General features: G+C 38.8%; 1 protein-coding gene across 7 annotated transcripts in view; it reads left to right on the forward strand.

The window, feature by feature from the left end:
• The window catches only part of lef1 (lymphoid enhancer-binding factor 1), a 208,027-nt gene that overhangs the window by 163,575 nt on the left and 24,573 nt on the right, over positions 1-19,879 (forward strand). For all 7 annotated transcript variants that reach the window (XM_061880301.1, XM_061880299.1, XM_061880300.1 and 4 more), the window contains 5 exons: positions 1,429-1,558; positions 14,534-14,624; positions 17,079-17,198; positions 19,139-19,301; positions 19,583-19,690. In XM_061880301.1, coding sequence (XP_061736285.1) covers positions 1,429-1,558; positions 14,534-14,624; positions 17,079-17,198; positions 19,139-19,301; positions 19,583-19,690 — 612 coding nt within the window. The remainder of the gene's footprint in view (positions 1-1,428; positions 1,559-14,533; positions 14,625-17,078; positions 17,199-19,138; positions 19,302-19,582; positions 19,691-19,879) is intronic.

Here is a 19,879-nt window from a genome sequence, read left to right on the forward strand (position 1 = left end):
AAGTCGACCAACTTGGAAATTTAGTATGGGTGAAAATGTGCACTCAAATATCCATAGATTGTGTTTTAGTCACAGAGAACTGATACTTTTCCCTGGTATAGCTTTGACTACAATGAGGGAGTTAATGAGTAAAATTACATTTGAAAAAATGTGGCCTTCTTACCACAGGTGTTGCCAAGATATTGATTGAAGATATATGAGGGTTTTTTTGTACCTGCTTTTACTTTAGCACCTGCAGAACAAGATGAATACGACAATCCAGCGGGTTCTTATCTTTTTTTCCCCGGATTTACAAACGTGAGTGGAGAGGCGTTAAGTAACATGGTGTGAGAATGCTACCATTCAAGCCCTGGTGAGGGCATTTCCCAGCCGCCCTCCTCTGTGGTCCTGCTAATAAAACTCTAGACCCTCTGTAAATTCCCACACTAAGAGATTAGCCTGTCGTCTTTGACCCTTGCTGACCCTGGGTCCAACAACCTTGTACGAGGTCCTTCATTGAATTCTGGAGACGTCTGGAGGACGGCGGTCCCAGTAACATGGCACACCACGCTGACCACTTTGTGTTCTCTGCCCGAGGCGTTCCTAGAAGGTGGGGGGTCTTGCCTTGAGTCCCGTGCCAGTCTGCGAGAGGTTCTGGAAAATGCACATACTTCAGTCCAAATGTGTGTTGAGCTTACGCTAGCTAGCACTTAGGAGTGTCACCTGGGCGCTCCATCCCAACAGCACAGCAAGACGTTGTTATGTCATAATTTTAGAACAAGTATCTCGAATTGGATGTTCGTGCGTCTGTGTGATTAGTCGGCGATGCCATGGCTGCAGTTCTGGGCCCCATTTGGGAACAAAACATTTGGCGTGGCTAAATGTTACCATGTGTTTGTTGCTCCAACACAACTTTTTGGGGGCCTGTGTTGGTGTATTTTAGCTGTCAGAAGGCAGGTCTATGAGTCAGCGGCACAGACCGTGGCCCGCTGCAGACATCTGTCTCACGAGCGCTCTCTCTCTCTCTCTCTCTCACTCCCAAGCCTCCCCCACCTTTCTCCATCCCTCATCTCCACTTCCCCCGGCTCTTTGCTCTGTAATGAACTGCCCCTTATTCGCCAGCTAATGACTGCCTTTGATCTCCGGTCTAAAAGACCCCTGCTCTTGCTCTTCCCTCGTGAGTCTCCTTCCTTTTTTGCATCCCGCACCTTTTTCACTTGTTTTTTCCTCTTCCATTCTTCAGGGAAACGAGACTTGCAGTCCTGCTGACGCAACAAAGTTTGCGGCAAAGAGAAGACAAATTGTTGTGCTGATCCTTTTTTCCCCCTGTTTAAAGGAGGCTGGCGGACCACCCGCCCTGCATGAGCCACAACACATCGTATATTAGGGAGACATGTATGATGTCATCACTAGTTTTAATCTCACATTCTTGTATATTCTTCTCCACAGTCCAACAAAGTACCTGTGGTGCAGCCGTCCCATGCAGTCCATCCGCTCACCCCGCTGATTACATACAGCGACGAGCACTTCGCTCCAGGTTCCCATTCCGGCCATCACCCCCAGGATGCCAAACAACAAGGTGAAAAATGATGATATACACTTTTACAGAAAATTGTGGGTAATCACAGTCATCCCAAAGGTGTTGATGGGGTGCTAAGGTTAGGGTTCTTTGGAAGTTTTTCCACATCAAGTGTGGCGTGATGGCTCTTGGGCTGGGAACACAGTCGTGCTGGAAAAGGATCGGGCTTTTCCTAAACTGTTAGCCACAAGATTTAAATCATACAATGGCACAAAATATCCTCAAAGCAGTCAATTTTATTTTTATAGAGATCACCACAGAAATTATCTTAAGGCACTTTGCACACCAAGAATCAACTGAACCACACATGAGCAAGCACTTGGCAAACTTTGAACAGGCTGTGGGGTGGCCATATCATACTTGCCAACCTTGAGACCTCCGATTTCGGGAGGTGAGGAGTGGGGGCGTGGTCGGGGGTGGGATGGGGGGCATGGTTAAGAGGGGAGGAGTAGATCTACAGCTACAATTCACCAAGTCAAGTATTTCACACACACACACATATATATATATACATATATATATATTAGGGGTGTGGGGATAAATCGATTAGAATACGAATCGAATCGAATCGTTTACGTTGTGCGATTCAGAATCGATTCTCATTTTTAAAAAATCTATTTTTTTTTTATCAATCCAACAAACCACTACACAGCAATACCATAACAATGCAATCCAATTCCAAAACCAAAGCTGAGCCAGCAACACACAGAACTGCAATAAACAGAGCAATTGAGAGGAGACACAAACACCACACAGAACAAACCAAAAGTAGTGAAACAAAAATGAATATTATCAACAACAGTATCAATATTAGTTATCATTTCAGCATAGCAGTGATTAAAATACCCTCATTGACATCATTAGACATTTATAAAAATAATTAAAAAAAAGTGTCACAGTGGCTTACACTTGCATGGCATCTCATAAGCTTGACAACACACTGTGTCCAATGTTTTCACAAAGATAAAATAAGTCATATTTTTGGTTTGTTTAATAGTTAAAACAAATTTACATTATTGCAATCAGTTGATTAAACTTTGTCCTTTACAATTATAAAAGCTTTTTTTTTTTAATCTACTACTCTGCTTGCATGTCAGCAGACTGGGGTAGATCCTGCTGAAATCTATGTATTGAATGAATACAGAATCCTTTTAAATTGGGAAAATCGAGAATCGAATCGCATCTAAAAAATCGATAAATTATCGAATCGTGACCCCAAGAATCAATATTTAATCGAATCGTGGGACACCCAAAGATTCACAGCCCTGATATATATATATATATATATATATATATATATATATATAAGAAATACTTGACTTTCGTTGAATTCTAGCTATATATATATATATATATATATATATATATATATATATATATATATATATATATATATATATATATATATATATATATATGTATATATATGTATATATATATTTATTTTATTATATATATAAATAAAAGAAATACTTGAATTTCAGTGTTCATTTATTTACACATATACACACACACATAAAACTCATCTACTCATTGGTGAGTTAACGGTTGAATTGTCCATCCTTGTTCTATTCTTTGTCAAAATGTTCTAACCTTATGCATGTACAGTAGATGGCAGTATTGTCCTGTTTAAGAGTGTCACAACATTGCTGCTTACAGCAGATGAACTGCTTTACGGTAGACGAAAACATGACTGCTGTTGTTGTGTGTTGTTGAAGGACGTCAATGAAACTGCCTAACAATAAACCCACATAAGAAACCAAGAACTCGCCATCGATCATTCTACAGTCATAACGTCATTAGGCAGACTACGCTGTTTATATTGTGGGAAAGCGGACGTTAAAATAGTTTGTCCTCACTCAGGTCCGCATGGAGCTGGAGGGGGCGTGGCCTCCAGCTCCGCCTGAATTTTGGGAGATTTTCGGGAGAAAATTTGTCCCGGGAGGTTTTTGGGAGAGGCGCTGAATTTTGGGAGGGTTGGCAAGTATGCGCCGTATGACTCAACCAGTTGGGTTAATATAGAGAGACAGAGTGGAGGGATAAAGGGGTTTAGGGACAACAAAACAATGGGCACAACAGCAGCTGTATCAGTAACAGTAATAGTCCCATGACTACAGCAACAACAAAAATCATTCACTTCCAGCATGACTGTCAGTGGCCAAAGGTGCGGTATAGCTCAGTTGGTAGAGCAGCCGTGCCAGCTACTTGACGGTTGCAGGTTCGATCCCAGCTTCCGCCATCCTAGTCACTGCTGTTGTGTCCTTGGGCAAGACACTTTACCCACCTGCTCCCAGTGCCACCCATACTGGTTTGAAATGTAAAAATTAGATATTGGGTTTCACTATGTAAAGTGCTTTGAGTCACTAGAGAAAAAGCGCTATATAAACATAATTCACTTTACTTCACTTCACTTCAAAGCACCAATAACACCAATCAAGCGGATAAACGTGAAGGTGCAATGGCATAGGGGCACTCACTTACGGAAACAGTGAGCACCAACCACAGTGGACAGATACGATAGTTACCACCTAACAATAGCTATGTTAATAGCAATAATTGGGATATTATAATAAATAGATTAAGGGGGTCATATTACGATTTTTCTTCATTTATATCACTTTCTTTTGGTCTACAGACCATGTACGGGTCAAAATTTTGCATAGATTTCATTTTACAGACCATCTTCAAATCGCTTTCTGACTGTCTTTTCACAATGTGCTGTTTCGTGGGCGCTCTTATTTACGTGGCTCACCTTCTACTGCGTCTTCCCCTGTCAGCTATGTTGTAGTGTTTAGCGCTTCCATAGGGAGTGTATTTAAAGATATCAGTACAAACTATACGCCACTTTGTATTAGAAACGGCAACAGGTTGCATGTGCATGTATGAGTCATTCTGCCCCACAGCAAGAGGATAAATCGTTACCATATATGGAGATATCCGCTTGGGGAAAACATCACAAATTGGGCAAATTCCAAACAGCTCTTTTGTAGGAAGTATGAAGGAAGGCAATATTATTATATAAATATCTCCACCATGCCTCCATTGTTTAATTTCACATTTTCAGGACTTCTGCAGATACAAAATACACAAAAACAGTTACCAATGGGTAAGGAAAGTTGGTTTTGCATAATAGGTTCCCTTTAAGACATTACAGAGCTGGGGTACCCACACTTTTTTAGCAGGCGAGCTACTTAACATATGACAAATGTTTTTTGTAAACATGTTAAAAGTGTTGAATAAAAGTACAAATGTGTTTAACACGTATAGATTCCCTTCTTTCATGAAGACAATAATACGAGTTGGTGTGTTAGCTGATTCTGAGGATTTGCACTAATTAGAATGTGATAGAGTTCACAGTAGTGTTGATGAATTCCACAACTTCAAATGAACATTGTGGAGAGTGGATTTAAGTCCTTTCTTTCCAATACCACATAAAAGTGGTTGGTTTCTAGCTTATTTGTCTAGCCTCCATACTCGTTCTTAAAGCCCTTACAAGACATTAATTGCAGGTAAACTCCATAGCTCGCTAGTTTGTATGCGCTAGTTTTCTCAGACCCTTGTTTTGTTAGCGCAGGCAGGATGGAGAAGCACTTTTATTGTGAAGACAGGAAGTCTGCGGTCAGTCTTTACACTTTTGACAGCAGGTATGGAGTGAAAGTCTGTGTTGGAAAAAAAAAAAGTATTTGTCGCGTGCCTGCCGGTCGTTTTTTTTTCCTCATATTGAGCTCACACCAGCCAGTGTCATCTCACAAGATCCTCGGGTGCCATGAATGTCAATCAAGTGACGAAAGTGACATCATAAGGAGGATTGATGATCAGTAATTTTATTTTAAGCCCAGTGATCCACTGACACCCTTTTCTCGTGCATAGGTCATGCGTGCAATCCAATCAGTACTTTGTTAGAGTAGTTTTCTTTTTCAGTGAGACCCCCTTTAGAACATTGCGCCCCTGCTGAAAAATGGTCAAATTTCCTCTCGTTCTCGTGAACCCAATATTGTGTATTGTGAAATGATTGCATCATCACAGCCCTGTTAAACACACACGCTAATGTTAGTTTACCCTGGGACTGTGCTATAGCTCTGGATGGTGCAGAATTATGTTAGTCCACAGCAGGGGTCAGCAACCTTTTTGAAACCAAGAGCTACTTCTTGGGTACTGATTCATGCCAAGGGCTACCAGTTTAATACACACTTAAATAAATTGCCAGAAATAGCCAATTTGCTCAATGTACCTTTAATAAATAAATCTATATGTATAAAAAAATGGGTATTTCTGTCTGTCATTCCGTCGTACATTTTTTTTCCTTTTAGGGAAGGTTTTTTGTAGAGAATAAATGATGAAAAAAACACTTAATTGAACGGTTTAAAAGAGGAGGAAACAGGAAAAAAATGAAATTTAAATTTTGAAACATAGTTTATCTTCAATTTCGACTCTTTAAAATTCAAAATTCAACCTAAAAAATGAAGAGAAAAACTAGCTAATTCGAATCTTTTTGAAAAAATTAAAAAAAGAATTTATGAAACATCATTACTAATTTTTCCTGATTGAGATTAATTTTAGAATTTTGATCACATGTTTTAAATAGGTTAAAATCCAATATGCACTTTGTTAGAATATATAACAAATTGGACTAAGCTATATTTCTAACAAAGACTAATCATCATATTTTCTAGATATTCCGGAACAATTTGTTTTAAATAAATTCAAAAGACTTTGAAATGAGATTTACATTTGATTCTTCAGATTTTTTAGATTTGCCAGTATATTTTTTTGAATTTTAATCATAATAAGTGTGAAGAAATTATCACAAATATTCTTTGTCAAAAAACAGAAGCTAAAATGTAGAATTAAATTAAAATGTACTTATTATTCTTTACATTAATAAAAAAAAAAATACTTCAACATTGATTTAAATTGTCAGGGAAGAAGAGGAAGGAATTTAAAAGGTAAAAAGAGTAAAAACAAGTGAAGACCAAGTCTTTAAAATATTTTCTTGGATTTTCAAATTCTATTTGACTTTTCTCTCTCTTAGAATTAGAAATGTCCAGCAAAGCGAGACCAGCTTGCTAGTAAATGAATACAATTTTAAAAATAGAGGCAGCTCACTGGTAAGTGCTGCTATTTGAGACATTTTTAGAACAGGCCAGCGGGCGACTCATCTGGTTCTTACGGGCTACCTGGTGCCCGCGGGCACCGCGTTGGTGACCCTTGGTCCACAGTCTCCACATGTCGTTGCAGCTCTCTCCTCTTAGATAAAATTTGTCTTTGTAAGCGATTTTGTCACTCTCACTGTAAGTCAACATTTGAAGATACACCACTACAAATTAACCAAAATAAACGCACACACTATTTTTTTCTTACCATAACTTTAGTCCTGGCCGCAGCTTTAGTCAGTCTCCACTTGACTGCAACGCTACATTTTCCGGCTGCCCTCAGTCTCATCTTGAATAAAGTCGCTGTTTTTGTTAACTTTTCGACCTATGTGTTCAATACGGTGTAATTTTGCAGTTTCTGGCTTTAAAGTATAAAACCCCTAAACGCATACTTGCCAACCTTGAGACCTCCGAATTCGGGAGATGGGGGTGTTGAGGTGGGAGGAGGGCTAGCGGGGGGGTGTATATATTTTCAAATATTTCTTATATATATATATATATATATAATCCGTTCATGAATGAGTAAATCTGTCCGGCCACCGTGTTCAATGGAGAAGTCTGATCTACAAAATTTGCAGACAGCATCCATCTTCCCCTTCGAGCTGTCCTGGATGAACTGAAATTATTTTTTCCATTCATTTTGGAACTTGTAAGCGTACTTCTTCTTACTCGTCGTCGTCATTTCTCTTCTTCATTCTTCTGCTTCGTCTCTGTTATGTTTTTGGACATTACTACTTGCCGTCGTTTGGAAGCAATGCATGATGGGAATCCGGATGTTGTGTGTCAATGTATTAACGTGCCGGCTGGAATAAACACACGCTGAGAAATAGCTCCGTGCTGGCCTACTTTATGGGTTATAGATAAAAATATGGATAATGGAGACATGTATAATTGTCTCTTTTTCGGGGGAGAGAGGATGCTAAAGGCAGTACCTTTAAGGCACGCCCCCAATATTAATGTCCGGGTGGAAATAGGGAGAAATTATGGAGAATGGTTGCTCCGGGAGATTTTTGGGAGGGTCACTGAAATTAGGGAGTCTCCTGGGAAAATTTGGGGGGATTGGCAAGTATGCCTAAATGGAGTAGAGGAATGGGTGGTTGTCCTTCTGTTTACGTAATGTTTTGGTGGATGATTAATTAGCAGTGATATACTACACAGTTAATAACCTGATAATTATGTTTTTTTAAGGGGTCAGTAGCTGCTATAAACGTGCTTCCTTCTTTTATGCTGTTCAAGGTTATAGGCTGAAGTGGATATAAATAAAACCTGAATGTAATTTGGCGTTCCTGTCTGCAAAACTGTCACATCCAAGGCGTCTCTCCCTTCATTTCTGCTCCAAACTTGAACTCATTTGAAGCTGCCTGTGGGACGTTGCGCTGAGCTCCGCTGCCCTTTCCCTCTCCCTCTCCCTCTGTAGCAGCATCAAGCCACTGCTGACAGCTGCAGAAGCGCTGCTCGGCATTCTGGACGCGCTCTGCAGCCTAGCACAGCTGGAGTCCGTGACACGAGCCCTCCGTAGCGTTTTATTTTTCTTTCATTTGGTCCTTTTTAAAAAATCTTTCTTCTCCTGCGGCTGCCACTTGAAAAGCAGGAAAGTGATCAGACGAGGATGTAGGCGATGATGAAAATGAGGATGGGGGCACAAGGGTTTTGAGGGACCGGCTATAAATAACAATGTGGAACGGAGAACACAGCGGCAGGCGCAAGATGAAGGCAGCAAGACGTATAAAGAAAGTGTGCTCTACATATGTCAGAGGAATCAGACGCGTTCTGGAGGCAGGAAATAGTTGCAGACAGAAAAATGTGTTGTCACGCTGTACAGTTTTTGAAATAGGCCTGAAGTTTGTGACAAGTGCACGAGAGCAGCATGGCGTTTGCATGACATGCATTGCACTTGAAGCCTTTCATACTACATTTTAAATCATGTTATACAGTGTATGTATAATATTTGATTACCTGTTTAATATTGTATTGATAAAGAATACATTAACAAGGAATTAAAATACTGAACATTTTCAACACATACAACTTAATTTTTGTTTTACTCAGTATTATTCATCTCATCATAAATATCATAATCTTTTAATAATTAATGATAATATTATGATAAATCATTTAAATTGTATTTCTGACAACAACACGACTTAACAAAAATGTTTATTGTCATAATATGACCTTGTTCTTGCAAAATTAGGACTTTATTTGTTGTAATAATACTACTTTTTTTCCTCTTAAAATGTAGACTTTATTCTAGGAACAATAAAATTTTTCTCTAGAACACATGACATTATTCCAGCTGCCACATTACTAGTCTTTTCAAAAAATAACATTTTAGTTTAGTAATGTTACAACTTCTCTTTCTCGCAATATTATGACTTACCTTATTTCACATCACATCACAACTTTTCGCAATAACATTTTCACAACATACATTTTTGGGAGGAAATTATACTTGTTTTTACCTCTAAATTCCGATTTTATTTTTGTAACACTCCAATGTATGTCTTGTAATATTACAACTTTATTCTTGCAACATTACCACTTTATTCACATATATTTTGTGCTATATTACAACTTCATTCTGGCCACTTTAGTTTTTTCCATTATGACTTTGTAAGTTAATTCTCATAGTAAACTTTTTTTTAGTTTTTCTTTTCTAAATTTGCCATTTTTGTCTCATTCTTTTGTGACACTAATACATCCTGGTACGTGTATATGTACTATAAGCTTTTCTTAAACACTGATCTTGTGATTGCGTCTTGGCCCTCCTCAGTGAGCTCACACTTTGATGTGCTCGTTAATTATAAAGAACAATCATGGATTTTCTTATTAGGAGACCTAATATGCGTGGGCGGGATATAACCTTTGAACACATACATGTAAAACCTTGTATCGCTAACTACAACACAGCCATGCTGATTTGAATGTATTTGGCTTCATGTTGTTTTGACAGGAAATGCGAGTGTAGCGAAGTGTTGCCGGGTGTCAACGAGAACGTGCGAGGGGAAGGGCGGGGGGGATAATTAGCCACCTTAGGGGTGTGAGTGACGAGGTTAACACACTGCGTCACTCCTTCTCCCCCGCTGCCCTCACCCCTCGCCGCCTCCTCTTCTGCCCTCAGGAGGGCTCTAAGAGGGGGGTAGGTCTGGATTAGTGGGCAGGGGGTAGTGCTATGCGCGCCATGGATCCAGCGCCGCAACATCGGCTTTGGAAATATAAGCCCCTCGCTCACACAGCTTCTTTGAGGACGAAGGCCCTTTCAGACCACGCATGTAGAAAAAAAAAAAACGAAGGATGCATGGCTCCATCAGGGATTAAACCATGGTGCTAATCTGGAGGCATTTGCCCTCTTAGTGCATGTGTCAGTGTGTATGTCCATGTCTCAGTGTTAGACTTGGGCCAATATTCTATAAGTCAATTAACCGAACAATAAATGAAAATTAACTTGATAAGTTTGCCACCCTCGATAGATGTCTTATGCATGCGTTGTTTTGCAACATCTGCAGGCATTGGTAATACATGCATTTAAACGGTAGTAATGATATCCGCTGTAAAACACCCAACGGTTAGTGTTGCCGTGATAAATTTAGATAATTAAAAAACCATGATTGATAACCGCATTTTGATAAAACTGTGGATCGACTGATCGACAGGTAATTTAAATGCTAACAAGAAAACAAGAGACAACAATGTATTTACCTTTTTAGAAAATGTCATATCCCATTCTTAACCTTCCTCTTGTGTTAGCTTTCTTTTACCATCTCTTATGTCAGGAGTCGGCAACCCGCGGCTCTTTAGCGCCGCCCTAGAGGCTCTCTGGAGCTTTTTCAAAAATATATGAAAAATGGAAAAAGATGAAGGGGAAAAAAACATTTTTTGTTTTAATTTGGTTTCTTTAGGAGGACAATCATGACACAAACCTCCCTAATTGCAATAAAGCACACTGTGTATTTTAAACATGCTTCACTGATTCGAGTATTTGGCGAGCGCTGTTTTGTCCTACTCATTTTGGCGGTCCTTGAACTCACCCTAGTTTGTTTACATGTATAATGTTCTCCGACTTTCGAAGACGTGTTTTATGCCACTTCTTTTTATGTCTCATTTTGTCCACCAAACTTTTAACGATGTGCATTAATGCACAAGGGTGAGTTTTGTTGATATTATTGGCTTATGTGGAGTGCTAATCAGACATAATTGGTCACCGCATGACTGCAAGCTAATCGATGCTAACATGCTATCTAGGCTAGCTATATGTACATATTGCATCATTATACCTCATTTGTAGCTATATTTGAGCTTATTTAGTTTCCTTTAAGTCCTCTTAATTCAATTTATATCTCATGACACACTATCTGTATGTAATATGGCTTTTAATATTTTGTGGCTCCAGACGGATTTGTTTTCATATATTTGGTCCAATATGGCTCTTTCAACATTTTAGGTTGCCGACCCCTGTTTTATATTAATGGGTCGCTTTTGACCCATGTCTTAAATCAGCTGTGAAATACACTAAAAATAATTATCTATCAACCACCTTGTTAGGCTTCCTTATCCATGAAGATAATGGTTTTAATATTTTTGGTGTGGGCTATTGGGTCTTTTATTTGTCAGTATACCCCTCGATTTCAATTTAAAAAATGGTCAAATGAACCTCAAGAGAATCGTATAAATAAATAAAAAGTTTTTGTGTTACCTGACTATTACTGAGGGGTATTAGAACACATCTCTTAAATAAATAATTTTTATTTATTTTTCCATTTTAATAATTTTATACTGAATTGACCTCACATGTGTGGAAATGCCCGTGTCTTTATTTGTTTTTGTCCTGGATAACAAGGTAAAATGAGAATGCCCTCAAGCTCACATGATTGGTAGAGGAGCTGGCTTTCAGTGTGTCCAGTTTTGGCTGTAATTATTGCTTGATAATCTTATTTTTAGAACTGGGTCAAAACCGACCCTTACAACACCAAGGTATTCATTTCAACCAGAGCATTTTATAATTTAGTAGGAAAAAAAAAAAGTCTTATTTTGTTGAAATAAAAGTTCCTGACAAAGTCAAAAAGCCCTGATGCAAAAAAATACATTTATGTGGTTGTTTTATGCATTTAAAAACTAAAACGGGTCGGTGCCGACCCTAACACAAGACAAAGGTTAACAAAATAAACACATTACTGTCTAAACAATTAAGATGCGGTATTAACAATAAGCATAAAAACTGTTTTGTCTTTGCACAAAGTGATCGATATAAACTCCACAGTGTCAAATTGAAACAGACAGAGGTGTCTTTAACATGAAATGAACTTGCGCCACATGAACTGAAAGTAAAACAAAATGATCAGTTAATTTGTGTTTATCAAAAAAAACTAAACTCTAAAATGTTTACAAATTAAAATTGAAGAAAATAATCGTATATTAACACACACATAAAAAATATGGCTCTTTTGAAGTGGAAAGAATGTTTAATGCTTCCTCTACCAAGAAAGTATATTGAAGCTATTTATTTTAGTTATAAAAAGATGAAAATAGAACTTACTTGAAATATTTTAGTGTGATATAAGTACTTTTTGAGCACATTAGGCAAAACCATGATAATAATGATGACCCTGACAATCTTGGTCCCAACAACTTTATTATGCCATTTTATTTATTGTTTTGGTCCCAATAACATTATTATGTAATTTTATTTATTGTTTTGGTTGTGTATATTTGAGGGTCCCCCAACCCCTCTTTAACAGAGACCAAACCTATTTTATTGCTTTTAGTTTAGTTCAGTCTTTATTTGAAGGGACAATGCACAGAAAGATTAAGCTCAAAGACAGATATGTTCTGTACCAGATTATAGTTAAATAGCTAATTTCCATCTGCAGTCCCTGGCTACCTAAATTAAAGGGACACAAAAATCATGCAATAAAATTATTACAATAAAATCATACCATATCACGTAATAAAATTAAGAAAAGTCATAAAATGCCCTTTCATGGACACACACTTAATATACAATACAACCACATCTCCTTTACATCATCACACAAAGACAATACATGTTCTTGTTCACATCTGTCATCATTTGTAAAAACAATCATGATTCTAACAGACACACCTCCCAATTTACAACAAAAATGCTGTCATGGATAAATATAAATAACAAACATAGTGCCCACCTTAGTGACCGTGTGAGCATCTTTGTTTGCTCCAAAGCCACTTTTTAACTTCAATTGTAAATGAAGAGTAATCTGTTAAACTTTTCAAGTTTGTTGTGAGGTTGTTCCATTCCTTTAGGGCTTTATATGAAAAGGCTGATTGTGCAAAAGATGTTTTACATCTGGGTACGCTACACTGCCCCCTGGTGGAGGTTCGTGTGTTTCTAGTTGTCAAAGCAGATGTAAACTGGACAAAGTGCTTAAGTGGCGCTGGTGCAGTGTTATTTAGGATTCGATGGGCCATTCGTATTGATGCTAATCTTTGAATATTGGCTTAGTTTAACAATCTATATTTTTGAAGAACTAACAGTGATGGTGATGTTGTGGTTTTCGGTCAAGGATTTTGAGCGATTGTTTGTGCAAAGTTTCCAATGGCCTCTGAGTCATTTTGCTTGCCTGCGACCAGCATGTTATACGATAATAAAAACTAAACATAATCATTGCATTAAAATAAGTTTTAGCTGCTTTCAGTGTTAACATTTGAACGTTTTTATGTTGTATTTAAGACTCTGGCACATCTGTTTGATATGTTTTTTAAAGCCAAGTGTTGGGTCTAAAATGACACCCAGGTGACGATATTCACTAACATTTTGTATTATCTCCTTATTAACCATTATATTTGGAAAGGATGACATTGTATATTTGTTTACAAAATAAATTGTTGCCGTTTTCTTAATGTCATGTAGCCATCTTGCCACCTTCTCCATGGCTGCTGTAAGTTTTCTGGCAACCGTTTCAGTGTTTTTTCCCCAAGTATAAATAACCGTGTCATCTGCATACATCTGGATATTTACTGGATATTTTGGTTGTGATTTTAAGTGAAAAATGTTGCTAAAAGACAGAATATATTTATTTTCAAGTGTTTGTTTTATTTAACTTGGATATTAATAGTTTATGTACCAATTACAATGTTAAATGTATAAGAAATTAAAGTTTATTGCGTTTGAAAGGGTTTCCTTGAATTTTTATTATATATTAGGTCATGAGTGGTTAATTTTGTCTTAAAATAATGTTGACTATGTTACTGCTACCAACAAAGGATTTTAGGTCAATATATCATCAAGCAAATGTTGTTATCAACCAGGCCAGGTCAGTGTGTATGTCCATGTATCAGCGTGTATTTCCATTTGTCAGAACCCATTTCCATTGTAAAAAGTCAGAAAATATCCAACTCATACATCTCACTTTTTTGTCATGTCAAGTTATTTACATAACTGTGCTGCTACTGCTTTGGAAACAAAAGCCTGATGTGGTTTACTTGATCTGAACCATATCATGAAAAACCAAACAGACATTTTTTTTAACCGATCAACAGCTCCTAATTTTAGATTCAGTACCAGTGTGGGTGCTACCCAAACAGAAGGGTGCTAAAAAGTGGTCAGGTCAGTTGTTTTGGTACTCTTTGCAGCTTTAAATGAAACCAATGTTAGGTCCTCTTTTAGGTGGGCTGGGCTTAAACAGAATAAAAAAACTGTTGTATACTGCCAATTTTTACATTGACAAATATTTTGTAGTCAATTGCCTCAGGCAAACATAGTTCAAATGAGATCCACCTCTGCTCCTCAAACAGCTTATAGTCTTCTAATCATGATGTTTTTGTTTGCTCTATGTTGTTGGGCTAGGAATGTCAAGGCATCACCCGGGACCAGACATGTCCAACTTCTACTCACTGTCTCCTGGAGGAGTCGGACAGATCACACCGCCGCTGGGATGGTGAGTTGAAGCTTCATAATGCTGCAGCGTAGAGCAGGGATTCTCAAACTGTGGTACGCATACCAGTGGTGGTTCGCGGGACTCCATGTGGTGGTACGCCAAAGAATCACTTAAGTGATTAGTGTTTTATTTTTAAATATTAAAACACAATGTTACTGTTCAAACTGTGTGTAATGTTACAGTGGCCAAATATATTAAATATGTTTGTTAAATACTGTAAAACATTTGCCTTGTTCTTATTGAATACTAAGGCCTACTACACTACTGTATTTTAATGTTGCTCATTATGCTGGTATTTAGAGAGCCAAGTGTTTTCTGAGGTGTAACTTGGCGTATTGGCGTAGAGAGTTCTTCAAATGGGGATGAGCCTGTGACTTGCAGCCCTAAATTCTTGGGGCATTGTTTCCCTGACATTGAGCAACTCTAGCTAACTATTTAGCTTCCTTTCTACTAGTACTGTAGGGAATAATCACAATATTCTGTATTATATCACATAGGTGCTCATATTTGCACATTTCTCCAGTGTGAGGCATCCTCAATTTGCTCCATTGTTGATATTGTTATGGCGGATTTACAAATGGCGCTTTCGCAAGAGGAGGAAAACAGGAATTATTTGATTTACAAATGTAATTGTTTTTTTAAACAGGGTTTGTAAAATATAAATGTTTATACATTGCAGCAAGTTTCTTTAATGAGAAACAATGTAAATATGAATACCGTATTTCCTTGAATTGCCGCGAGGCATATAGTATGCGCCTGCCTTGAATTACTGCCGGGTCAAACTCGCTTCGCAAAATAATTAGCGCATGCTTACTATTACCGCCGGGTCAAACTCGTAACCTCACAAGTGACACTTCCTCTGTCATCATTTTCAAAATGGAGGAGGCTAATTTCAATACCGATAATGTAAAATCGCATAATGGGAAGAACATTAGGAGCTATTCAGTAGGATTTAAGGTCCAAGCTATTGAATACTGGTATGCTAAAAAGAACAGTAAGCAGCTATGTTTTAATAATATACCTGTGGAGCCGACGGTCCGACAGACAGGCAGGGAAAGCTGGAGTTGGCGGCATGGGAACTCGGTGCTCTCTCCATCGTCACGTGACGAGGGAGAGAGCACTGAGTTCCCAAAAAGTAAATAGAGCAAGAGCATACCAGTCACTTCCTGCTAGCGGCAGCTGATTGGACTGCGGCGGTCACGTGACTTTTTTATTGAATGTGCTTTTCATGATGGTAACCTTACATCACACTCAAATTTTTACTGCATGCCTTTGGTAAGTGCCGGAGTGAGAAGAGGTTTTAAAATAATTAGCGCATTCTTACTTTTACCGCATGCTATTGGTAAACGCAGGAGTTAGAAGAGGTTTTAAATTCAACTCAAGTAAATACGGTAATGGGTTTCAGCCTCAAAAAAGTCCATATTCTAGTTAAAGTTTGTACACTTTGAACATAAGTAAGTAAGTCACGCTCACACTAGGTGTGGCGAAATTATTCTCTGCATTTGACCCATCACCCTTGATCAACCCCTGGGAGGTGAGGGGAGCAGTGGGCAGCAGCGGTGCCGCGCCCGGGAATCATTTATGGTGATTTAACCCCCAATTCCAAGCCTTAATGCTGAGTGCCAAGCAGGGAGGTAATGGGTCCCATTTTATATAGTCTTTGGTACGACTCATGTACACAATGTAAAGCGTTATACAATACTATATAAAAAAAAAAACACAACAAGGAGGTTTGTATTTAATAACAAAGCCAAAACAATGACTCATTCATAATTGCAGCCGCACACACAGTCATTAGTGCTATAGTGCACTCAGTTTGAAATCACAAAACTCCTCAAACAGCCAGATCGCTCCAATGAGTAGGAATAAAATATACATCTACATTACCTTGTCGTTTAATCTTCTTGGTGAGCAGCAGAAGAAAGGGGGATGATGTGCATACTTTGTGAATGTGCCTAACTACACATCGCTTGTCTATTGCGTTTATTGGACCCATACTGAGTTAGCAAAACTAGAACAATGCTGTAAAAAGGCTAAAAAACATTTAACAGCACACAAAGTGTGCTGACTGAGATCCGGAGAGTGATCAGCCCGCCCTCAATGGATGTGGTGCTGGGCAGAGATGGGCTGCACTGCGAGGCATTTAAAGGGTGGCTGAAACATTTGTACACTGAGACAAGGTATCTAAAACTAAACTTTTTTTTCGGCCCGTGATTCGTAAATCGAAAGGTTTCTATGATAAGGGGCTCGTAAATTGAGCCCCTTTCCAGTACTTCAAATACTGAATCACAGCTCTGCGGCCCATGTAGCACCTGACGCGATATTTTTGCAAGGGTTTCAGTTCTCCCAGAGGGTTTGGAGGGGCCGGTGCGAGTCCTTTTAGCAGTGACTTTAAAAAGCTAGATGATGCATTACTTCTGTTACTTCAGACTCAACAAGGTGTTGGTCTTGCAGGTTCTCCCACCACATGGTCCCCGGACCGCCAGGTCCTCACGCCACAGGGATCCCCCACCCAGCCATTGTCAACCCCCAGGTCAAACACGAACCCCTGCACGAAACGGACATCATGCACATGTGAGTTCTGCAAACACAAAAGACTATATGACTAGCTTTCAGGTAATTGGATAGCACAGTAACAAACTCCAGCCTTGACTCTCCTCTTTTGAAGTGAGCAGATTATCAAGCCAGCGCTGATAACATGGCCTCCTTTTGGCCTCAAGGATGGTGGTGAACTCCCTCCTTCCCTCAGCCAGCCACCATACTGGACCTAGACGATAGCAACACATGCCTAATAACGCCCTGAAGTAGCGATGGCTGATATTCATCGCTTTTTAGAAAGTTTTTTGAGTGCAGCTGCTCAGACACTTTACGGTATTTGCTTTTTGAGTTGGCGAAAGTTTGATAGTTTTTGCAGGTCAAGGATTTTGCCAATCATGTGGGTTTTGACCACTTGTGTAGTGGGAATTAGATTAGATAGTACTTTATTTATTCCGTCAGGAGAGTTCCTTCAGGAAAATTTAAATTTTTAAAAAGTCAGTACTTAAGTACTCCTGGTACTTAGGTTCCTTGTGCACGAGTGGAATTGTGAATTTCCTTGCAAAGCAACTTGTAATTAAATTAGAATTAATTAATGGTGTACAGTGCATCCGGAAAGTATTCACAGCGCTTCACTTTTTCCAAATTTAGTTGTGTTACAGCATTTTTCTAAAATGGAATAGTCTTTTATTTTCTTTTTGAAATTCAACAGACAATTGCTCATATTGACAATTAAGAAAAAAAAAATAGTGAAAGTATTAAAAAAATCTTTAAAAAATCACATGTACAAACTTTGTACAGTGGGGCAAAAAAGTATTTAGTCAGCCACCGATTGTCCGAGTTCTCCCACTTAAAATGATGACAGAGGTCTGTAATTTTCATCATAGGTACACTTCAACTGTGAGAGACAGAATGTGAAAAAAAAAAATCCAGGAATTCACATTGTAGGAATTTTCTGTATTCTTCTTCCTCCAAGCACAAGGAGTTGAGTTTATACCAAAATGGATACATGGATGATACAGCAGAGGATTGGGAGAATGTCATGTGGTCAGATGAAACCAAAATAGAACTTTTTGGTAGAAACTCAACTCATCGTGTTTGGAGGAAGAAGAATACTGAGTTGCATCCCAAGAACACCATACCTACTGTGAAGCATGGAGGTGGAAACATCATGCTTTGGGGCTGTTTTTCTGCTTAGGGGACAGGACGATTGATCCGTGTTAAGGAAAGAATGAATGGGGCCATGTATCGTGAGATTTTGAGCCAAAACCTCCTTCCATCAGTGAGAGCTTTGAATGGTTGACCAAATACTTATTTTCCACCATCATTTACAAATAAATTCTTTAAAATTCCTACAATGTGAATTCCTGGATTTTTTTTCCACATTCTGTCTCTCACAGTTGAAGTGTACCTATGATGAAAATGACAGACCTCTGTCATCATTTGAAGTGAGAGAACTTGCACAATCGCTGGCTGACTAAATACTTTTTTGCCCCACTGTACATAATAATAATTCACAGCTTTTTCTCAATACTTTGTTGATGCACATTTGGCAGCAATTACAGCCTCGTGTCTTTTTAAATCCGATGCCACAAGCTTGGCACACTTACTGTATCCTTGGGCAATTTCGCCCTTTCCTTTTTGCAGCACCTTTCAAGTTGCATCAGGTTGGATGAGAAGTGTTGGTTTTTAACAAAGTATTGAGCAGATGCTGTAAATACTTACAGTATATACATTTTTTTGTTTTGTTTTGTTTTAATATATTTGCAAAAAAATACAGAATAAACCTTTTCCATTGTCATTATGTGGTTTTGTCTGTAGAATTTTGAGAACACAAATGAATGTATTCCATTTTGGAATGAGACAAACATAGCAACGCGCTGTGAATACTTCCGGATGCACTGTAAGTGCCCACTTTTGCCTTTGATGTTGCACAATAATTCCCTCCGTCATCTGTGCATTTGTTTCTGGCCTTGCAGGAAGCCCCCACACGAACAGAGAAAGGAGCAGGAGCCCAAAAGACCGCACATCAAGAAGCCGCTAAACGCCTTCATGCTTTACATGAAAGAGATGCGCGCCAACGTGGTCGCTGAGTGCACGCTGAAAGAGAGCGCCGCTATCAATCAGATCCTGGGACGGAGGGTAGGTCGCAGTTTTTTTTTTCCGCTTTGGAGCTCGTCTTTTGAGCCAAACCGACACCAGAGTTTATCGTCTTGTTCCTTCCCGTCGTGGCCTGGTTGCCCGACTGACAGCCAACCAATTTAAATTGGCTTGATGAAAACATGTTGGGATAATAGCACCAGTGTTTGGATGTGAAATTCAAGTCAGTGTTATATGTGATAATCTTTTCATCATGTTTCTCTGCACCAAGACGTCTTCTAAGAAACTGACAAATGTCCAATCTCTCCTGTGCTGTAAAACAGTGGCACGCTTTATCTCGGGAAGAGCAAGCTAAGTATTATGAGTTAGCCCGCAAGGAACGGCAGCTCCACATGCAGCTCTACCCAGGCTGGTCTGCTCGAGACAACTATGTAAGTACCAACAGTACAGATCTGCAGCGGTGCGTGTGCAGGTGTGTGTGTGTTAGATAGACCAGTTCTTTCAAAAAGCCTCACAATACTCACACAATAGTCCTCTCTGCATGCTTAATGGGCTCCATTTGGGGGACTCTTTGTTTCAGCCTAATGTGTAATTCATGTCGTCCTTGCTGTCATATCCAC

The sequence above is a fragment of the Nerophis ophidion genome, linkage group LG20 (assembly GCF_033978795.1).
Source record: "Nerophis ophidion isolate RoL-2023_Sa linkage group LG20, RoL_Noph_v1.0, whole genome shotgun sequence".
Classification (NCBI taxonomy): Eukaryota; Metazoa; Chordata; class Actinopteri; order Syngnathiformes; family Syngnathidae; genus Nerophis; species Nerophis ophidion.